Source organism: Onychostoma macrolepis, chromosome 10 (genome assembly GCF_012432095.1).
Source record: "Onychostoma macrolepis isolate SWU-2019 chromosome 10, ASM1243209v1, whole genome shotgun sequence".
In the NCBI taxonomy this organism is placed as follows: domain Eukaryota; kingdom Metazoa; phylum Chordata; class Actinopteri; order Cypriniformes; family Cyprinidae; genus Onychostoma; species Onychostoma macrolepis.
In genome coordinates this window covers 20,315,541-20,338,595 of record NC_081164.1, presented here as the reverse complement: position 1 = coordinate 20,338,595, position 23,055 = coordinate 20,315,541, and the positions used below count along the sequence as shown (strand labels likewise).

General features: G+C 39.0%; 2 protein-coding genes across 18 annotated transcripts in view; both read right to left on the bottom strand.

Moving 5' to 3' along the window:
* Positions 1-298: 298 nt before the first annotated feature.
* Positions 299-12,765, bottom strand: git2b (G protein-coupled receptor kinase interacting ArfGAP 2b). Of its 2 annotated transcripts, XM_058789047.1 has the most exons (20): positions 12,547-12,765; positions 11,173-11,306; positions 10,358-10,470; positions 8,198-8,303; positions 7,957-8,043; positions 7,590-7,720; positions 7,401-7,495; positions 7,264-7,309; positions 7,011-7,062; positions 6,788-6,860; positions 6,584-6,681; positions 6,386-6,497; positions 6,163-6,302; positions 5,938-6,090; positions 5,618-5,827; positions 5,333-5,422; positions 4,412-4,494; positions 4,122-4,313; positions 3,258-3,321; positions 299-695 (listed from the first exon to the last, which is right to left on the bottom strand). In XM_058789047.1, the coding sequence occupies exons 1-20, from the start codon at positions 12,599-12,601 to the stop codon at positions 516-518; spliced, it is 2,214 nt and encodes a 737-aa protein (XP_058645030.1). In that variant the 5' UTR covers positions 12,602-12,765; the 3' UTR covers positions 299-515. The 2 variants fall into 2 exon arrangements, with proteins under 2 accessions (XP_058645030.1, XP_058645031.1); XM_058789048.1 differs by lacking the exon at positions 5,333-5,422 and having other exon boundaries at positions 12,547-12,763.
* A 1,023-nt stretch (positions 12,766-13,788) lies between these two features.
* The window catches only part of gramd1ba (GRAM domain containing 1Ba), a 68,511-nt gene continuing 59,244 nt past the window's right edge, over positions 13,789-23,055 (bottom strand). For all 16 annotated transcript variants that reach the window (XM_058789168.1, XM_058789163.1, XM_058789177.1 and 13 more), the window contains 16 exons: positions 22,324-22,408; positions 21,998-22,101; positions 21,691-21,786; positions 21,536-21,616; positions 21,328-21,443; positions 20,549-20,702; positions 20,175-20,367; positions 19,926-20,072; positions 19,721-19,839; positions 19,463-19,605; positions 19,231-19,334; positions 18,773-18,976; positions 18,593-18,683; positions 17,944-18,051; positions 17,489-17,609; positions 13,789-17,270 (listed from right to left, as the gene is read on the bottom strand). In XM_058789168.1, the coding sequence (XP_058645151.1) occupies positions 17,181-17,270; positions 17,489-17,609; positions 17,944-18,051; positions 18,593-18,683; positions 18,773-18,976; positions 19,231-19,334; positions 19,463-19,605; positions 19,721-19,839; positions 19,926-20,072; positions 20,175-20,367; positions 20,549-20,702; positions 21,328-21,443; positions 21,536-21,616; positions 21,691-21,786; positions 21,998-22,101; positions 22,324-22,408 (1,956 nt within the window). In that variant the 3' untranslated portion in view covers positions 13,789-17,180. The remainder of the gene's footprint in view (positions 17,271-17,488; positions 17,610-17,943; positions 18,052-18,592; positions 18,684-18,772; positions 18,977-19,230; positions 19,335-19,462; positions 19,606-19,720; positions 19,840-19,925; positions 20,073-20,174; positions 20,368-20,548; positions 20,703-21,327; positions 21,444-21,535; positions 21,617-21,690; positions 21,787-21,997; positions 22,102-22,323; positions 22,409-23,055) is intronic.

Genomic DNA, 23,055 nt, shown 5'->3' with positions numbered 1-23,055 from the left:
TGTGTCCTGACATCTACATCACGGTCACATGTTGAGTGAGCTGGTTTTCAAGACCAAAAAAACACTTAATACACCAGCTGAATTTCAGCAATAACAGCTATATATGATTTCCGGTTGTGTCTCACTTCAACTTTGTATGTGGTATATTTGAAATGTGCAGGTATTAAATGAGTAAAGGCCTTGTTCTGTTTATCCACAAACAGGAGCAATACAAACATAACAGATCAGTTAATTAGCACCATGGGAAGCAAAACCATTATTAGTTTACATTTAAAAATGGCACCATAAAGCTAGGATGAAAAAAAAAAAAAAAGAAACGGTGTTGATTATCAAGGCTTAGTGCCCCAAAAGTTAAGTTAGTGTATGTATGCATAAAGTTCAAAACAAATTCATTATTTGCAGTAATACAAACCAAACTGTGCTGTGTTGATCATCAATAATACTGGACAATATAATAGCAAATAAAAATACATGGTGAAACATTGAACAGGAAAGGCGCTCACTTGTACTGTAACTCAGTTACTGTCTTTGGTAGTCACAGTAACTAGCTGTTTAGCCGCCTTAGCAATGTCGTAGGCACACTGAATAACCTGCTGGGAGTCGTGTGGTGTGGCCTTTTGACATTCGCCCTGCAGACGGCTGGCACTGGAGGTCAAGAGGCGCAAGGACCCACGAACGGTCTCGGAGGATGGCCTCTGTAATGAGAGACAATTTCAGAACCTTCTTAACCATTTAGTGCTTGCAAAAATATTAGACAAGGCTATAAATAGATATATTCTTCATTAAAGGGGTGGTAAACTTTTTTTTTTTTTTTTTATAGGCTTGATTGTGTTTATGGGGTGCAGTCTAACATGTTAACGCTTCATTTGAAAAAAAAAAAAAAAAAAAAAAATGCACAAAATTTCTCACATAATTTAGCTTTATTCTACACCACTCTGTTCCATCTCCTATAAACGCTCTGATGATTTCCTGTTTTTATGAAGCCCCTCCCTCAGAAATACGCAATGGGCTCAGATTGGTTAGCTTGCCCAGTGTGTTGTGATTCATTAAACCGCCAAGTGTGCATCTAAAGGTCCCGCCCCTCAGCTCAGCGGCATGTGCTCCGGTGTTGTATTGTAACCTATGACGTCGTCAATATTGCTTATCAGTTTGAGCCCGAATGAGACCCAGAGAATATTAGTGAAGAGGATCACGCAGAACCTGTGCAAGCACGGCTCTTACAGGACGTTTCAGAATGGTATGTTTTTTGTTTGTTGTTGTCGTCTCATACTTTTAGATACGTTGTTATTTGTAAATGCTACTGCTTATGTTAGCTTTTAATATACAACCCCAATTCCAGAGAAGTTGGGACGTTTTGTAAAATGCAATAAAATCAAGAATTTATTTAATTGTCAAAAGTACAAAGAAAACATTTCCAAAGTTTTCACTGACCAATGTAAACATATTTTGTAAACATTCCCACACTCCAAAAAAGTTGGGACAGAGGCATGTTTAACACTGTGTAACATCAACTTTCCTTTTAATTACAATGTTTCATTGTTTGGGAATTAAGGATACTAATTGTTAATTGTCTAGCTGTTAATTGTTTTGTCCAGTCTCTTGAAACAAGGCTTCAGATGCTCAGCAGTCTGTGATCGTCATTGTCTGATTCTCCTTTTCATGACTGGTCATACATTGTCAATAGGAGACAGATCTGAACTGCAGGTAGGCCATTCTAGCACATTCACTCAGTCTCTACAAAACCACGCTGTTGTAGCACATGCAGAATGAGAGCTGGCATTGTCTTGATCTAATAACCATGGACTTCCCATGAAAGACATCATCTTGATGGCAGTATATTTCTCTGTACAACTCCAATATATGCCTCCATGTCAATGCTACCTTCACACATATGCAAGTCACCCATGCCATTTGCACTGATGCACTCATATACCATGACAGACGTTTACTTTTGCTACTGTCGCTGATGAAAGTCTGGATGGTCCCTTTGGTCTTTGGGACGGAGAACGCAAAATCTATTTTTCCCAGAAACAAGTTGAAATGTGGACTCATCTGAGTACAGCACACCTTTCCACTGTCTTCTTGACAATCTGAGATGAGCTCTGTCCCAGAGAACCAGGCGGCATCACTGCATAGAATTGATGTATAGTTTTCTCCTAGAGGAACAGAACTTCAAGTTGCATTTCTTGATGCAGCAGCAGACTGTTAAGTGACAGCAGTTTTCTGAAGTACTCCTGAGCCCATGTGGCTATATTTAACACCGCAGCATGACGGTTTCTTATGCAATGCCATCTGAGGGCTCAGAGGTCAAGCACATTCAACTGAGGTTTCCAGCCTTGCCCTACATGTACTGTGATTTCTCTGGATTCCCTGAATCTTTTCACAATATTACACGTGGTAGTTGGTGAAAGACCTAAATTCTTTGCAATTTTGCATTGCAAAAATGTGATTTTTGATTGGACACTTCTCTCATGAAATTTGGCACAAAGTTATGAGCCATGATCCAGCTTTGCTTGCAAAGACTGAGATGCTCCTTTTATACCCAAACATGATAATCTTGACCTATTACCAATTCACCTGCTTACTGTGAACTGTTTCAAAACAGTTTAACGTGGATATTCTATAACCTTTTCACTTTTATTATGCCTCTGTCCCAACTTTTTTGGAATGTGTTGTAGCCATCAAAATCAAAATTTGTTCATATTAACAAAATACATTTACATTGGTCAGTGAAAACTTTGGAAATATTTTCTTTGTACTTTTGTCAATTAAATAATTTAAAGAGAATGAACAAAACACAGATTCTTGATTTTATTGCATTTTTACAAAACGTCCCAACTTCTCTGGAATTGGGGTTGTACAGTTTTATCCTGACTAAAGCTTTAATACAGCAGAATACGTGATTGTGTAGTAGCATTTTTGTAAAGTAATTGTTTATTTTGTAACGGTAAGAAGTGTTTTCCAGCAAGTATTGCTTGCTACCACGGCAACCGAATGTGCGTCCATGTTTAACGCTTCTTGTAGTTATGTGAAAAATATCTGTCTGTTCATACACAAAGTGTATGATTGGAACACAATTCATGGATGGAGCTGACGAGCTGATGATCTGAATCAGGTGAGACAGATGCAGAGCAAGGGGACGCGAGGTACAGGATTAAAAACCGCTGCTTTAGAACACTGATTCTGAAACTTGTAAAAAAGTGAAATCACAATCAACCACCCCTTTAAGGCAGTTTCCTTGTTGGCTCAAGGCTTACCTTAGGGAATAATGTAGCCATTTCTGTTACTGCTACAAGAATTCTCTCTGAACACAGGACAAAGCTTCAACAAAGAAATACAATGATAAATGTTATTTTAATCTTATTAAATTGATAAAAAGGATAATTTAAATGCTAATTAAAATATTACCATTTTAAAATATTCTTTTAATTTATGATTACAAAAAAAAAAAATTCTAAAAATGTGGAGAAGTAGAACCAAACATGCATCTAATCATCCAAACAAACTTGACAAACTCGCAGCCTTAAATAAAAACAAAAATCACAAAATGATGCAAGCATCCATCATATTTAGAAATGCAAATTTAAAACAAGGGTAAGAAAAGCCATTTTTTAAAATGAGTGGTTCTTGGTGATAGAAACCACCTAGAACACCACAGCAACCTCACAGTGACTTTTTGTACATTGTGAAAGGAGAGCTGAAGAGCAGATCTGGGTGAGTGAAATGCTAACCTAAGGTATCGTTCTCCCATGAATGCATAATGATCGGCACTGACCGGAGACTCAATATCAGCACAAGTCGAGCAACAAAGGCTCAGTGTTCAGAATATTACATACAAATGACTGTTCGTTTTACTTTATGTGAATACTGAACACACTGCATGGTGTAAACTCATGGTGAAGCATGAGCCATTTGTGAATCTACATGTGTGTCCTTCCATCTTGGTTGTTATATCCCAGCTGTGTTGACACAATTCCATCCCTTGCTTAACAGACAAAGGAGACACTGTGTCCCCAGGGCTGAATTGCCATTGGAGTTTCCGACTGGAGACTGGAAGACCATTTTATGCCACTGAACCTACCCACGCTGTCGCCCAAAAAAGGCCAGACTAATTTTCTTACCTCTCATGTTTATTCTCTTGCGCAGCTCTGAGTAATTCCTGGATGTTCTTAGTGATCAGCTCCGTTTTGCTGATGACGTCCTCTGTGCACGGCAGAGATGAGTCACACTCACCCTCAGACAAGTTTTCTGATTGTGGCACTGTACCATCGCCCAGCCAACCGCTCGTCCTGGAAAAGTTACTCTGCATTGACCTGTGGGTAAAGTGGACAGGTTCAGTGAAAAAAAAGAAAAAAAATTTGAATACGTTTTTTTTTTTTTTTTTTAAACAACAAGAGGTGCAAAGACAAACCCAGATTCATCCATCTCAACGTGGTTCAGTGCATTATCATAGTCACTTTCTGGCATGCCGCTCTGGGCATCTAATGTGGATCCCTGTAACAGGAATAGAATCATAGTGAGCTTTCTGCAGAAACAAGGGATGCTACCTGTTACTGACAACTGGTGCTCACTCAGTTTAAAGCTTGAAGACACAGCAAACCATCATGCTTTTGGTGTAGAATCAAAACTTCAGCATAACAGAGCTGTAAAGTAAAGCCAGATACATACTCCATGCAAGCAGTCACACGCAGGCGCTTGGCCAACACACTGTAAAAACATGATCTCGCATTACCGATCCAATAACAAACCCTCAAGACTCGAGGGGGCGATAAAGTTACCTTCAAACATCTGCCTTATTTATCTGTCCTGCGTTATTATTCAAATAGCTAGGTATAAACATGTAAACAGTTTAACTTTAACTTGCTCTACAAGACTCTTCAAACCATTGCATGGCACTAGCAACACCAAGGTCATGGGTTCAACTGAGTATGAAGGAACTGATAAAATGTATAAGTTCAATGTTAGCTGATTCAGATAAAAGCATCTGCTAAAACGTAAAATGTAAATGCATGGATTACATTCTGATATATTTCAAAACGATGGAACAACATCAAACTTGTGTAGCTAGAGGCATCTGCATTCACGTACTTGCGTAGAGTATGTTTTGGGTCTGAGATATCAGAGAGCCAGTGACTGCTTTACACATCAAGCAGAGTTGTGAGTAATGTTAATGGCTGGCATCTCTTGCTGTGCATACGGTTTAACGTTAGTAGTCCAGCTGAGGAACTTGTTGTCCGTTGGTTGGACAGATCTGTGGTTCATGCACTGAGTGAATGGGGACAGATAGAAGAGAAGCCCTTTCAACAGCCTATTCACTGAGCAGGTACTTCACCCTTTGGGTTATCTCATCCCAGGACCAGGACAGAGTTGAGGGGAACGTGGGAAGGGAGGAGAAGGCAGTCACCGAGGGACCCTTACCAATCTAGAAAGGGTTCAGATTATGATTTGAGTGGGCAAAGGGATGTTTTTTTCAATATGAATGCATAAAAAGAGAATAGGTGCTATCAAAGCATACCTCAAGTGATGATTCATTGGGTTACCAAATGAGTTAAAACCAAGGAAATAATGAAACAGGAGTGCCACAACCAATTCCAGATTTGGTCTGGTTTGTACTTACATTTGACGGCAGTGGTTGAAGAGTCAGGGTTGTGTCAGGGCAGACGGTTTCTCCTCTAGGGTGGTACTGCCTTAGACCCGAGCCGGTCTCATACATCGACATGGCCCTACAGCCACGTGGAGGTGCCCTGTGTGGGAGGTCCTGCGGCCTTGCCAAACTGTTAGGAGTCTGCCATTTCAGAGTGCTGTTCTCATTCTGGAGGGAGTTCAACTGAAACGTAGGGACCAAGCAGAGTCAGACATTTGCAGCAAAGGTGTAAGTGTTGAGCAGGGCTGGGCGATACGGCAAAATCATTTAATTATTTTGAGGTGTGATCTTACCTTGCTCTGCATGAGTCTCAACTCCTCACCAAGATGGCAGTTGACCTTGAGGAGCTGTTGGATCTTTGCTTCAGAGGCAGTGAGGGCACTTTTCACTTCCATGAACTCCTGCACAGTGATGGGGCTGTCCGACAAGTCTGAAGATTCTGAGCTCTGACAGGAGAGATCACAGTTAAATTTGATCCCACACACACTACTGTACACTCAGTGAAACTCCTGATGTACCTTGGTCCGCTCATCTTTTCCAGATGTTGGTTCTTGCTCCGTATCCTCATCGGATGCGACACTGTCATAATCAGGCTGATCCACCTCTGGACTTTCACTGCCACGGTTCCCAATGTCCTTGAGAATTAACTCCACATTATCTGGGCAGAAACAGAGTGGAAGTTTAACTTTATGCATTATACAGTCCATGATAAAAGAAAAACCCAAGACCCCCTCTAATCACCTTTGAAATTATCAGGAGAATTTCCTTGCTGACGGCGCTTGGCATCAGTTAAAATATCAACAACCAGCGTCGCAAACTCATGTGCATTGAACCTTGCGAGCTTCTGACGTCCCTGCAACATAAACACCATGAACAGAGGGAAACTCAAACATTATCAAACAAACTCAAGAAGGTGAGTGTGCATCTTTGTCAATGTACCTGATTCCTAGTGGAGGAATATTCAGGGTTGACAGGGAGGAATGGTACTACTGTGGTGTCCGTTACCAAGGTGCTGTGGTTCTGAGTCGCAAGCCAGACTATAACCGCAAAAGAAGAATTACACCATTCAAAAATGGCAGGATAAAATCTGAGTTTATACTTTAAGAGAAAAATGGACAGAGATCAGAATATTACACTTCTAACCTGCATCCGTTTCTCTTCTGTCAACTTCATCATAAACATCCATGGCTAGTTCTTCAAACTGATGATTACTGAGCTGAGAGCAGCACAACAAGGTTATTATACAAACAGCAAATCTCAGGTGTCAAATAGTTGTAGTAATAATAAAAATGTAGTAAACAACTCAGAATGTGTGGAGACAAATTAAGGTTGAAATCCAAAAATAGCAGACTCCTGTACAACTTACCGATTGAAGCTTTTTCTTAGCTGCTTTGGCCAATTCTGACAAGTCAAGACTGCTGTATGTAAAATAAATAAATAAAAATTTATAAGAGCTGTTATCATCTGATCAAAACTTACTCTAAGACCAACAAGTCCTGTTTCCATACTTACACATTTCTTATCCAAATGGTGCCAGCAAAGAAAACAAGTTATGCAATTAAGTATTGTAATCAAAAACAGATAAAGAGAGGTGTGATACAAAAGGGAGCTTATCCTACCTGTCTGCTATCTGAGGAATTATAAAGTGTTGACCATTTTTATGATCTGAGAAAAAAGAAACATCTTTTCAGGCTTTTCTTTTCAGGCAAGTCTTTGAGGTAATAATATTGTTATTACAGAGATACTTATGACTGACCTGGCTTTCTTCCACACAGATAGAACGCTAGTCTGTCTGTCAGCTCAAACTGGATCTCCACCAGTCTGTCTGCAAGTTCCTGGTGTCCTGCCTGCCTATAGTGGGACATAACAGATAACAGAACATCAAACATAACTGAAAATGCTGAATCTTTGTATTGTTGCTCCCTCAGATCTGCTTCTCTCTCACCTGGCGTAGTCAACAGGAGTTTTCCCAGAACTGTCTGGTGCTCCGGGATCTGCTCCATACACAGTGAGCAGCTCCGCCTGTAGCAGCTGGCCTGCTTTAGCAGCCACATGTAATGGAGTATTTCCTTTCTCCTGAAGAAAACAAGTGACATGGTAATTCAGTAATTCAGTTAAGGACAATACATTTTTCATATTTGGTCAAAATTGATCAGGTATCTTAAACTACGAACTGTCCTTTGGCAGACTGATTTGGCTCAACTACGCTCAGATTTTTTAGTTTCAGTGTTGGTACAGATACTGTTTTTAATATGTTGTTTTAATATTACATTACCTAGAACAGAAAATTTAGCAATAACATTGAAACTTACTGGATGGAAAAAGTTAGCCTGTGCTCCCAAAGACAACAGCCTCAGACACGTTTCCAAATTGCCGGTTCGAACACTAGAGTGAAGTTGCTGAAAACAAGGGTGAATTCATGGTTTATTTGATGGTTTTGGTCTCAAAAACTTGAAGACCACATCAGACATAGATCTTTGATGGTCTTTGTCATCTCAGTTTCATCTCAGAGGTTCTTGTCCACTCATACGATTATGATTATTACATTCTTACCTTGCTGAGGTCTTTGGCGGTAACACTATCATCTTCACGGCACGGCATTCGATGAACAAACGCCAGCATTTGATATTTAGCCTTTATGAAATCCGTTTTGTTGGGGCTGAGAGAGAAGATAAACAATAAAGTGAGCATGTTTATGCTGAGAGACTCGTTTGGTTCTACACATGATATATACACTCGTGGTCAGAATTGTTGGTACCCTTGGTAAATATGATCAAAGAAGGCTGTGAAAATGCATTGTTAATCCTTTTGATCTTTTATTTATAAAAAAAAAAAAAAAAAAATCACAAAAATCTAAGCTTTCATTGGAGAATAAGAATTAAAATGGGGAAATATCATGATGAGATAAATGTTTTTTTTCTCAAATACATGTTGGACACAATTACTGGTACCCCTAGAAATTCCTATGAGTAAAATATATCTGAAATATATTCACATTCATATTCACAATTTTGAGCACACCAGCGTTATTATGAACATGAAATTATCCAGCTATGGTTTCCTGTTTCACAGAGATATAAATAGGAGGGAAAACAAAGGCCAAATTCAAAATTAATCACCCATCACAATGAGAAAAACCAAAGAATATATTTCTGATGTGCAGCAAAAGATAATTGAGCTTCACAAATTAGTGAAGTGGCTTTAAGAAAAGAGCTAGAGCAGTGAAAATTCCTATTTCCACTATCAGGGCAATAATTAAGAATTTCCAATCAACATAAAATGTTATGAATCTGCCTGGAAGAGGACATGTGTCTATATCGTCCTAATGCACGGTGAGAAGGAGAGTTTGAGTGGCCAAAGACTCTTCAAGAATCACAGCTTGAGAATTGCAGAAAGTTTCGGTGTCAAAAAACCTTTAAAAAAAATCATCAAACAGCACCTACATCACCACATGTTGTTTGGGAGGGCTTTAAGAAAAAAAAAAAATGCTTTCAACAAAAAACAGTCTCCAGCATATTAACAGACACGACTGAAACTTCAAATGGGACTGGCTTCTATGGTCAGACGTAACTAAAAAAATTAGCTTTTTAGCAGCAAACACTCAAGATGGGTTTGGTGAACACAGGGATAAAAAGTACCCCATGTGTACAATGAAATATACTGCTGTATTTTGAATGTTGTGGGCCTATATTTCTGCTTGAGGTCTTGGACATTTTGTTTAGACACATGGCATCATGGATTCTATCAAATACCAACAGATAAAAAAAAATCAATAAGTGACTGACTCTGTTAGAAATCTTATAATGGGCCATGTTTGGATCTTCCAACCGGACAATAATCCAAAAACAAACCTAAAAAACAACACAAAAATGGGTCACAAAACCAAGCTTCTGCTGGCCATTTCAGTTCCCTGACCTGAACCCTATAGAAAATGAGTGGTGAACTGAAGAGAAGAAGCACCAACATGGAGAAATCTTTGAAGGACTTCCACATTTACGCTCCGTTTCCAAACATTTAAAATGACAACTAAATGCATACTCTGAAAGCGCTCCACAGGACATGGGTGATTATATTACTGGATGCTCGACATTCAACGGGAGAATGCACGTTTTAAACAGCTTATTGTACAGGTAAGTTAATCGCTGTTCTAATCTAATGCGCTGCTGCACTGTAACGCACACACATAGGCTACAGACAGTGGCTCGTACATCACGCTCAGATCGCGCGCACAGAATCATTCAGCGCGGAAATGTATTGTGAACACTGTTCTGTGATTTCTCAGTAAAATAGTTCAAGCATATATTTCTTAACTAAATCCCACAGCTTCAGTACTAGTAGGGAGACGCTGCCAGGTAGAATTAATTCACACACACAATATCGCTCTCACTAATGCATTCATATATGAATGTAATCTTTACTGTGCTACTTTATCTGTATCTGATTTAAAACGAGCAGAAATCTGTGAGAAATATAACGACCCAAAGACAAAATATCTGATAAAAATGAGCTGTTGCCATGTGGGCAACACTGTGTCATATGCCATAGCTGTGCACAAGGTGTTTGTCACAGCTCCAGACTTATTTGTTCATTAATGACGTCATCAGCGACTAGTCGACTTCAACTCAACTTTCATCACATAAAAGTCGACTTTAAAAAAAATCAGAAGTCGTTCAACCCCTAATATATATACATATCATGATATATGGGACTCACTGGACTCTGTCTTGAGGATTGGCTTTGCGTTTTCCACTCATGATGGAAGATGGATCCAGAAGACTGTGTTCCCAGATTGAATTTGCTCCATTATTGTACAGGGACTTCACCATCTGTGGATAAACACCAAGAACTTCACTTCAACTTTCACTTTGAGACAGAAAATGAAAAAAACAGGGGTGTCAAACTCAGCTCCTGGAGGGAGTGAGTGCTACAGAGTTTAGTTCCAACCCTGCTCCACCACACATACCTGTAGTTTTTAAATAAGTGTTAAGTATTTGATTAGCAGGATGAGGCCTGTTTTTAATTAAGGCTGAAGCTAAATTCTGCATAGCTGTGGCCCTCCAGGAATTGATGCTGCCTCCATGAGCTATCTGAATTATCGTAAATATGAGTGTCCTACCCAAAAACATGAATGAATGGCCTCTCAGGTCATCTTTACAACTGGGAAACTAAGACAGCATGTGAAGGCAGAATGACTTGCTGTAGACGGATGTTGTGGCAGCTTTTGCAATTAACCACAGGTCTGACTTTAGCCTAATGCAGTATGTTTTAATATGACTTGTTTGGTTCTACTGATAGTTCAAGATGCTGGACGTAATGTCTAACGACATTTTCTTGCAGTGTGGTGCAAAAAAAACAAAGCTAGAATAGAAACAGAATAAAAGAAGAGGCTGATGAGGAAAGCTGTGCAAACCGCGGCGTCCTATTCCTGTCTGAGGAACTGAGATACAATGCCCCATTTCCTTTTAATGAACCTCAGGAAATGCAAAGCTAAGCGGGTCCCCATCAGAACATGCAGCATGGCTCTTCACCTGGAGCTGTGAGGAGGGCCACGGAGTTTGGGTCAGGTGTCGGACCTGAGAACTGTGTCGGCCCAGGCCTCGGTGAATACTACAGCATTCGTCACAGATCAGAACTCCACGATTGATCGAGGCCCAACGAGGATCTCAAGAGGGTGAAAGAAAAGCTTTGTGAGTCACCAAGTATTGCACAACACAGTTACAAATTCCCCTAAAAAGGCAGATTCTGACATTATTTTCTAGACATTCTTCCTCCTTAGCCACATAATGACCCTTACAAAACTTATTTGAGCAAAACATATGAGAAATGTATACTGCATAAGCTTTCATTTGTGACATTAAGCATGTGGCTTCTTTGTACAAACGGCCATATGTGCTGTTTCCATTAAAGCGCAAGATACTTTTTAGATCGTTCTCTAATAATACCGAAGAACATGATCACAAGGATTCAGAGCTTTTGTCATTAAAGCAAAGGAGCTACAGTAACTCATTTAATGTATTTTTTTTTTCATAATAACACAAACTTTTACAAACATTCATTTTTATGTGAGCAACACATAGCATTTTAAACTGAACAGTCAAATTGGTCCAAAATAAAGATAGATGTAGATCATTTAGACCTGCTGTATCGCAAAACAATACTATATAAATATAACATCATAAACAAAAAATATATAATTAATGTATATTATAATGTATTTCATTGCTGTAGATGAATTATTCTTGTGTATATATAAATAAAACAGAAAAACAGACAGTTCTGCATATTGATCTACGGAAAATTAAAACAAATATAATCTGTGTAGGGAAAAATCTACATATAAAATGATTAAATGATGAATAAATATATGTTTATTTCCCTTTTGGCCGAGAATTGGCTAATACATTGGTTTATCACTATATTTATTTTTATGTACGTATTTATTTATTTGATGACAACTTTGGCTGAAACCAAGTTATTTATGTTGCATTTTATTTATTTTTATAATAGCAATAACTGTTTTGATAATAGCAACTACATATTCTGATGAAAACTGGTCTCCACATATTGCCTGGTCTTCCCTTTGTCTTATTAAAATTAAGATGGGGTTTTGCTTCGCAGAGAAATTATTATAATGTTTTTTTTTTAAAACCGAGGGCCTGAACATCATCAGTTAGCGCTATTTTCCATTGGGAATATCAGGATTGTCATCTAACGTTAACCGCGATCCGTTTTATTCAAGCACCAATATGCATGTAAATTAATCCATAAGGATTATTACTGTGTTTGCTTGACAATATCTCATCTAAGATAAATTTTATAAACATCTGTCTGAATAAAACCTTACAGGACCTCATCAGCACTGTCTGTTTGCGTTTGTTTCTTGTTTGTTTTGTTTGTCTTACCGGGCGCGCTGCAGTCCGCGCAGATCTCTCTGTTTCGCGCTCTAATGGACATCATACAGCTGCGTTACACGACAGTCTAAAACATTAATGTGAAAAACGCATTAATGGGGGAAAGGGACAGATGTGAGGAGGACGCGTTTCCCTTGTTCCTCCTTATTTGACGCCTTTTTTTCACTTCCTGGAAGAGGAGGAGATCAGCAGCAGTCATGGGCGGGTGTTCTTCAACACGACGCTCTGCAGGCGAGCGACGCGACCACACTGACCAATAGCGTGTTAGTTTGTCGCGTCGTATCGCTTTTAGTTTTACCTTCATAAATACAAACTTGAGGGGGGGAAAGAAGAGCAACTCATTTTGTAAATATGAGGGCTTTTTGTCACTTTCTGTGGGATCTTTTCCACCACCACATTATTAGTTGTTGTTTTTTTTTTTTCATGAAAAGAAAGAAAAAAAGAAAAAAAAAACACAGAAAGTAGGCTACTGTGTGTTCACAAGAAGGCTTGTTTAAATGTCACTCATTTTAATAAATAGTTAGTGGCTAAAATATTTGGAGAAAATAAGAAGAATGTAAACCCTTTGGCCACTTGATTTGCCTCCAAATCTCTGGTCATAAATTACAATTTTACATTTACTTACCTCACTGTTGTTTGACAGAAATATTTTAACATCTTTAGCAACCTTTCTTTGTTCTGTTCATTAGTTATATGGGTCATTCTGGTGAGTCTAGGAGGAATTATTCTCCATGAAAAACTTAGATTAATTGAGGCATTTAGAATAAAGGGCCCTAGAGATCTCCAAGTAGACCATGTCTGTAAATGAGCAATTACTGCAATTTACCTTCTATGCCTTCAAAAGTCTTCTTTGTGGATAAATTACAATCAAATAATTATTCATTAAAACATTATGGGATAAAAGGAGTACCAATTGCGGACTGTTATGGCATCTTAAATGCAGAGTTAATTTAGGTAAACTGGGACACTTTTGAGAAGGGTAAATGTCAAAAATAGCACGGTTTACATAGGTTAATGGTAGTAAAATTATTATTTTTTAAATATGCAGTATGTGATATCAGCCACAAGGTGGAGACAAACACTAACAGGATTCAAGTAATAAAATGACAAACTACTAGAGTAAAGGTTATTTTAGTCCATTTTCTGATCTTTTCTGTCTTCCACTTTATTCTATGTATAAATAATGAGAGTTAAAATGCAGAAAATGTAGCAAGTAATAACATGCAATAAAAATCTCTTTTAAATACTTTTATTCATTCCGCCTATTTCTTGACAACACAAACTGTATAGTTTTTTTTGTTTGTTTGTTTTTTCTGTTTCTCAGGGATCCCACAGTGCGGCCAGCGCATGTAGGATGTGCACTGACTGTACACAACATATACATACATTGCAGTATACTTGTGTGTATATACATTTTGTAAAGAAAATGTTAAATAATTAAAAAAAAAAAAAAAATTGTTGTAATTACAATACATACTCATTTTTCTTTCTTTCAATGTTTCAGGGAGAGAAAAATAAACAAAGAATAACCCGGTGTATTGTTATCTCAGTGTTTTGCTCCTGGATTTGACATGGCCTTAAAAAATACCACATATGCATTTCCAAACCATCTGGACCATAACAGTCATGGCCATAGAAAAGCAACCATCCTGTCTGTGCACATAGTATCCAGTAAAAAATAACACTGTTAGCAGAACTTGAAAAATAATACTTTTAGGGCCTGACAGTGAGCAATGTGGCACTATTTCTGTGGCCTCCCAGTGCTTGACATCAAAAGACATTATGCCTTCTAAAGCACCCATGCTTCCAAACCCAGCAGGTTATGTCCAAATGAAGGATCGTCTTTCAGCTAGAAAATACATTCACACGTACGGTTCATGTGGAGTTTCAGCAGTACTTACACACTCTACTTGAACATACATTGCACATTTAATACTGCATATTGGTATAATGAGGATGAATACAGACATGAATGAACTGTAGTCCCTGTTCTGGATTGATTTTTAGGAACATAACCATCATGAAAAATGCATTTTGTGTGCGTCTATTCTTAACAGCTAACTGACCCCTTAGCATAAACAGTGTTCAAGTTGATCACTATGGCCCGCAGGTGCTGTTTTTTAATTTCCTAATTGGCCTTGTTGCTATAAAATAGGATAAGAGGTCTGCCACTAAAGCCAACATGGGATAGCAGAGGCTCCAAAAGTCATGCACAAGACCTCACAGGACAAAATGGTCATCTAAGATCCAGTTGTTTTGAACAAATTGGACTGGTTCATATCCGTCTGAGAAGTTTCACATCTATCACATGTTCTGGACTAAGAAAGCCATCAGCTCTGTCATACATTGGTTTAAACAATGCCAGAGACAATTGGACTTATTAATGAACTTTATTAATGTTGTATATTCTGTGAAAGACTCCACAAAACCACTTGATATTTAAATAATCAAACTAGAACTTTAGATTGTGAAATTGCTCCTTAGAAATAGATCAACTCCAGTAAACACATTTCTAGTTTTATTTTTGGCCTTTTAGGATTAAGGATTAAAATTATTCCTGATGAGGAGGAAAGGATCGGGAAATTAGCTAGACTCAAACCCATGTTGCCAACACAAGCACCATGGCTCAATATCAATACAGGCCACTCTAGGATCACAGCTCCTACTATAAATACATCATCTACTTGTGTGTTGGAATTTGGTATGAGAAAACACAAGTTTTTGCGTATGACACCTCAAGGTTTTAGTCAATTTGACCATTATCATGAGGTTGATTTTTTATTATATTGCCAAAGTTTCTAGACAGTTTCTCTTTGTAAATTCAAGCATAACCTGGGTTTTTCACAGTTCAGTCTTAACACACCCACTGCTGGTCTCTCTGTAAGAACACATCAAGATAAATGTCTGTCCAGCTCCACAACGCTAATAAAAAACAATGTTAAATACTTTCTGACATCACATGACCAATGTGCATCTCTCACCCATCCAGCAGCTGGTTCAGCATCAAAACACAAAAACAACATACAACATTGAAAAAGAAAACATGGAATGGCTTTAAAATCAAAGCTTGGCAATATGAAGTTGTTTACAGCTGCCCACAGGACATAAATGAACCCTGAGGGAGAACAGAAACACATTCATGTAACAATAACTCATTCACAAATGAATGGATGCTATTGGCTGGGGTGGACCTGCTGTAGTTAACCACTGCATGAGAGGTTTGGTTGACTTGATGGCTGCATCCCAATTCCCATACTTTTCCTCATAATAGAGTGCTGAAGTGATGGCATATTTTTGCAGGCCAGAAGTTTCCATCACCCTGGTTCCCTCGACAAAAACCCAAAAGGATTCTTCCATTGGCTTTTTGTTTATTGCAGAAAGTAAGCTCTGTGTCCAACAACGGTTTATGATTCTTGCACGTTTTGTTCATCATGATATCTTCACCCATGAACAAAACTTTTATGACTTTTGAATCCTAATTGCCCAAGTAAAAATCTAAATGTGAGCTACTGTAGAAACAGACTACTTTCTTTTTTAAAAATCGAGTTTTCCTGTTCAGTTTGATATTAAATGTGCCAAACAACCTCCGTAGTACCATTCAGCTACTCCCGCTCTCAAACTCAGGCCATTGGTTGAGCCGATGTTCCTTCAACAAGCTTTTTTGACAATATTTTGACAGTATTTTCCTATAGTTTACTCTGCACATTAAACTGGCGAAGACTGAAAAATCATCTGTCAATCAGCGAATGAAAGGTTTGCAAGCTCAGCTGTGCGCAAGATGGATCGGGACATGGAAAAAGCATACTTGTGGCTTAACCGTGTCCTATATGCCTAAACACATGTACCTTTTCCAAGTATGTACTTTTATTGTGCAGTAGTATGGATACTGGAATGCAGCCGATGACGCTTCGTAGATGGAACCTTAGAGACTGTGGCTCTTTTGCCATTGCAAATCAACCAATCGGAGGAAGTCATTCCTCCAAACAGGGGAGGATATACCAGTTGCATATAGTCGATGCACCATGGCGCAAGCTATCAAGGGACCAGCCTTGATTCTCCATGGAAGCCTGTTACAAATGAACTCTGGCAACAAATATAGCTCTACATAGAAATTATATATTTTCATGTGTATCATAATATCATTCAATTCCATATTTTGTTTTTATAAATAAATGTGTACATGTCCACGTAACACTTTCGGATAGTAACTCCGTATTTTCTTTATCTGGTCCCAGACTCCAAAAGGTTTAAAAAAGGGATGCTGCCGATTTCCAACATCCGCTCAAGTTTTCCGAGTGTTTAAACCAGAGAGTCTGTGTCTGTTCTGAAGTGACAGTTGAATTGTTTTGGTGCGTTTGTTTAAGCCCTGGGTGAACAGACGACCGATTCCACCATCACAGGACTGCATTCCTTCATTTTTTCAGCTCTTTCATCACAGAGAAGATAGAGAAATTACAGTATTGGATTTCCTTCAGCGTCTGTTGTCAGAAATGCCTCACAGCGCTGCAGCCGGACCGTGAGAGCAGTTCAGTCAGTGCCGTGCACTTACCATGCCCCGGCCCAGCTCATCTGGTCTCTTGCATGTGGAGATGTTCATTACATTGGCTGAGCCAGGACTCTGTTCGTCAGTGATAGTGACTTCTTCTTTCTTCACTGTCTGAATCGTAGTCTCTCAACCTGATACCTTTCTGTAGCTTCATTAGAGACTCTCTCATCTGTAAACACACAAATACATCTTAAACACACAAATACATTCCAGGTTTCACGTTTTGTATTCTACTGAAGAAAGCAAGGCTATTGATTTAGAATTACATAAAAATGACTATATTATGGGTGAACTATCCATTCATAATTATTCCTCATTGTTTGATACTCTTTTAATAGGATGCAGTTATAAAAGTTCCCCATTTTTCAAACTTGTGCATGATCTTACCTCATCTAATAACAGCACAGATGACTTTATTATTTCCCTCCATTTTTCCAGCTCGTTTTCATGGTAACGCTGCTGAGATTCCAAAAGTTGAGCCCATTCAATCTGTGTCTGTGGAAGTTTACTGCAACACACACAGAGCCAAAAACATTTCTCACACAAGTATCAATCAAGTTCATATGCTGCAAAAATCAGTTTATTAATCAATATTTCTTCCTCTTGTGTTCTGGTAAAAAAAAATAAGACTTGAAAAACAAAATCTGAAAAAGACAGAAAATATATATTGAGTTAGGTTTATTAAAAAAAAACAAAAAAAAAAACATTAAAAAGATTTTATGCAGAGTGGCACAGACGGCGCAGGATGAGTTATGTGCCAAAGTTTAGGAGTTTTGAAAAACCTCATATTCCATCTCTTAAAAATAACAAATAAACACATTAAAAAATTCTAGTTACTGTACCTGTCATGAGACCTGAGACCCTGCCAGGCGGTCAAACTCTGAGCCGTGTATTCCAGCATCCATAGCTTATAAAACAGCATCATGTTCAAAAAGACCAGTAGCACCAGACTGAAGAGCAGAAGAGGACAATCTCAGATCAGCTCGTGAGCCGCAACGCATAAATCCTAGTGCAGCTAAACAAATTCACATTCATACAGATGAAAACATTGAATACCTTACACAAATCCTGCAGGATGCAATGAAAACAGGAGAGAGAAAAGACGTGAAGCCAAAGAACAGACTGTAACGAATTTCAGCTGATCAACATAGTGAGTTACTTATACAGTCGCTAAGAAATGTGAAATAAACAAATAAACCTTTTAGTCTTCTAAAAAGGGTGCAATATGAAGACTATCAGACCAAAGTAGACACTGAATGAAACATGCAATGAAGACTTTAAAGAGGCCTATTCTACACTTTTATAGCATGCTATAATATAATGTGGGATACATATTCAGGAAACTTCCTTCACATGGCACATTTAGTTGAGATGCATGTGTCAATCAGTTTTTTATTGCAGTTAGACATTATTTGCTAAAATGAGCAATTCATGAGAAAAGGAGTGGAGAAAAAAAGTCCTGTGATTTGGTTTCTCACTGCGAGTACTCACACAGAGCTGATTATAAGCAGAAGTTTGGAAACGCTGTAGAGAGCCAGGCCTTCAGATCTGTGGTCCGGGATGTGTCTGGTCTGTGTGGATCCTGCGGCAGCACATACATTATAATCAATAACACAAAAACAACAATAATGCCAGGCAGGTGCGCTAGGAGAGATTTGGCTAATGTCGCACCTGCCACGTGTTTGATGCGATGGATGACACTCTTCTCATCCTCAGGTGTGGTGACAGGGCTGAGGGCCTCGTCCAGGTTCTGCTGCCTCATGTGCGTCAGCGGCCGTTTCCTCCGCCTCACTGTAGCTGTGCGTAGCGCTTTGGATTTGGGAGACTGTTTGTGAGGTTCAGATAGCACCAGCTGTACCTTACTCAACTCCAGCTCTACACACACACAGAAAAGAGAGAGAGAAACGGATATTATGTTCATCTTTATTTTTTTGCATTTATTTTTATTTTGTTATTTTATTATAGTTTGTATTTTTATCTTTATCTTTTACAACAAAATGAAATACAATGAAATATTTAATGTTTCAAATTTAGATTTTATTTAATTAAGTACATTATTGGTATAAATATTATCTTTATACTTTATTCCGAGGTTTTATTTTATTAGTCCCTGCTCTGCCAAAACTTACCTAAATATCTAAAATATTCATCCAGGCCGCTCCAGAAGTTTCGCTCAATGAAGCCCTTGACCAATCCCCATGGCTGCTTCCTGTAGCGTAGTTCAGCTGACACCCTTTTAGATTCATAAGCATTTTACCCTCACATGCTATAAAATGTTTTTGTATAGTACAGAGCATGACACAGTATAATGCCATTTATTGGATTAAGATAGAATTCATAAATATAGAGCACAAGCGTTACCTCAGGCGGCACTTGTTCTTGGCGACTCTAGTGAGCATGTAGCGGTTGAGCGTGTAAAAGTAATCGTGATACGGGACATCGTGAGCAATCACCTCAGCGTCGATAATGTAGCACTCGCTCACTTGACTGGCCTTGTGCAAAGTCTAGAAGAAAAGTAAAGAAACTACAGCTTTTCATAGCATCACCATTAAGACAAAACTACATTAAACATGTCCCGTGTACTGTATGTGGCTTGTTTGTCTCCTCTGGTGAGCTCACCTGCGTCTCTGTGACTGTGGCTGTCTTTGGGGCCAGTGGGTTGGAGAGGGAGATGGTGTACATGATCTCTCTGGTTTGATTACCAGTGTCTTCTTTCCTCCACGGGTGATAGACCACATCTGAAAGAGGAAAAATGGTCAAATCAATAATAGTCAGATAGACAGACAGATAGCTGGATAAAGACTACTAGATAGAGTTGGTCAACCTGAGAAGCGTCTCTGCTCCAGAAACTCTCTCATGAACTGGGATTCAGTGAAGAGGATGTCATGCATTTTATCCACACTGAACTTATACACTTCATTAATGTACAGTTTCCCATTCAGATCTTCCTGGAAAGCCTGCACTTCCCCTGCTAAGAACACAGAAACAGGAAGAGCCTGTGTGTTAGACCAGATGTGGTACAGTATATAGAAATTGTTTGATACAGAAATCAGTTTTGGGAGAGCGTACACACCCTCATCGTGTGTTTCTGAGGAGTCGCTGAGTTCTGTGGGGAGGTCCTCATTGTCGTTGAAGTCAAGGGAAGGTGAGGGGACGGGGACATGGGCGGAGCCACTGGTCTCTGACAGCTTGTTGTCTGGTAACGACAGGGGTAGGAGTTCTTCTGGGACGCAGCCACTGAAGTCCTCCACTGGGGGCACGTCAAACTACACAGACAGAAAGATTGTTTGTGAATATTTTTCATGAATAAAACATTAAACACTCAAAACATGAGTTTGCCATCCTAACGGTATGCTGTAGCGGTCAGATATGGCAACCTTAACCATTACTGTCATGCAAACTACTATTCTCACAGTGATGTGTTGTGTGAAGAGATCTGGTGCTTACGTTGACCGGAGCGTCTGTGCTGTCTGTGGAATTCAGACTGCTGTTGGGGAAAACCTTCCTGTGGAGCTGGGGGCTGATGTCCATTTTGGCGTCTGGGGTTTTAGGGCAGTTGTCATTGGCCTCGTTTTCTTCAGCAGGAATCTCCTCACAGTACCTGCACCAGGGAGAGGGGCAACAGCTGCAGGTCAAGATTACCAGCTCGGGCAGCAGAATAGACCCTCTCCCACAGATAGCAATGGGATGGACCGATGGATAGTGGAGGAGAAATGAAGATGTCTACAGCAAATTAATGATCATCTGAATTCAATGTTCCAAGTTTGACTAGATATCTCTGATTGGGCACTTTTGACTTGCTGTATTTGATTTACTGTATCTGATAGGATTATATATATAAATATATATATATATATATATATATATATATATATATATATATAAACAAGTCTCTTATGCTTATCCAATGCATTTATTTGATCAAAAATACAGTAAAACAGTAGTAAAACAGTAATATTATATTACAATTTAAAATAACTGTTTTCTTTTTGAATTTTTTTTTTCTTTTTTTTAAAAGAACTTGTTCCTATGGTGCAAAGCAGAATTTTCAACAGCTATTACTCCAGGCTTCTACTCCAGTGTCACATGATAATTTAGGAATCCTTCAAATTACAAATGAACATCTGTTTTCTCGATCTCTTCTAACGAAGCTGTGAGAGAGGGTGGAGATTTGTAAATTATGAATCAGCTAAATGGTTGAACATTCATGATAGGGGAAAACTCACCCCATGGTGTTGAAGTCATCATCAGGAGGTACGTAATCCTCATCATCACTGGTTAGACCCAGTTCGTTCCCATAACACTGATGGACAAAGTGCCACAGCTCCTTGGGACACAATGGCTAGATAAAAACAAGACACACAGTGGGTGAACATGGCCACCAAACATTTGTTTTCAGCCGATCATTGAATGTAATGTCATGTCTTCTCCAACCTTCTCCAGTAGAGCATTTTGCCAGAGTCTGAACATCATCATGTATGTCCGATCTCTTGCCCCGAATGAGGTAAAAAAGTGCTGGAGGAGAATATGTGCATGTTTAGTGTTGGTACACTACTGGTGATATGTAGAAGTCAAAGGCCTGTGTTTACCTTTTCACTGTCTGTGCACAGCTGGATGGCATTGGGGATGAGTCTAGCCGTCTTCTCTTTCGTCATGGAGCAAACATCTTTCAACTTCACAGTCAGCTACACAAAAGACAACAAACTCAACAAGCCAGCATCAGCCACATCTCAACACAGTATATTCACTGTATATCACTCTATTTCCAGAGCTAAAAAGACACATTTTTGTGCAAAATTAGCTGCTTTTCCTCAAACAGCTTTGCTGATCCAGCTGTGCAAGAATATGGCATGAGAGAATGATGCCCTCTGTGATGAGAGTAATTCATCAACTCACCAGCGTTTCCCAGCGGAATATGTTGCTATAGAAACAGATCCAGTTTTCGGAGAGGTAGAGGCGACCTTGCAGGAGGATATCTCTCTGCAGGGCACAGGAGTAGTCTGTCAGGATGAGGCGAGAGGTCAGAGGTTAAGATACACCAGCCTCTTTCATACATTCAATTTCTCCATGTTTTACTTATTGTTTCCAATCACACATCAAAAATATAGGCTATCATTAGTTTGAAAAAAAAAAAAAATAGTGGATCTCAATTTTTTTTATAAAAGTTGGGAAAATCGTAATACCTATTCTATCATAGCATAAAGATCAAATATAAGACTCACCCACAATGAGGCGCTCTGTGTCGGGCAGCTGCTTAAAGAGCTTCCTGAAGTCTTCATTTCGCTGTTTGTATGTGGGGCTCAAAACCTGAGAGACAAGAGGAGAGGGAATGAGACCAGCTATGTTCAACATACATAAACACATACAGCCACAAACATCCAAACAGACAGTCAAAACAATCAGCATTTCCGAGAGGGTACAAAGACCTCATACATTGTTAGAGAAAAAAAAAAAAAAGAAAGGGCCATTCTACAAAGCGGGTGCCATTTGTGGTTTTTAGATGGTTTTTAGATGTTTTTACAAAATAAATAATTATTATTTTACCAAAATTATTTTAATTTCCTTAAAAAACAAAATAAAGTATGTTATATATTAAATATATATATATTTTTTTCAATGCTCTGTTGGCTTCGTCATCTACACAAAGGTACTGATCAGTATTTCAGTTCCTCTGCAGTCCTGTCCTGACTGAAACAGCTTTCTTCTCTTTTGCTCTCTGATTGGTTGCTTACAGCAGGAACATTCTCAGAATCCCAGTCCCAGTCCGTCCAATCACACGCGGGCACTTCGGGCTGTTGGACTGCCTCCCAGTCGTAGAGCCAATCAGTCTCTGCCTCAAAACTGAGGACTTCCATCGTTCCTGTCCAGTTGTGGAGACTTTGCCACTTATTGTCTCAGCTCCTGACAGTGGTGCAATGCTTCACAGCATGTGTGCTGACCTGCAGTCCAGCTTC

Coding starts and splice junctions, on each gene's coding strand:
- git2b (XM_058789047.1), bottom strand. CDS start 12,601: ATGATGTCCATTAGAGCGCGAAACAGAGAGATCTGCGCGGACTGCAGC. Junction 6,091..6,162: donor GAAAAGATGAGCGGACCAAG/GTACATCAGGAG, acceptor CTCTCCTGTCAG/AGCTCAGAATCTTCAGACTT. Junction 3,322..4,121: donor CAAGAGAATAAACATGAGAG/GTAAGAAAATTA, acceptor TCTTTGTTGAAG/CTTTGTCCTGTGTTCAGAGA.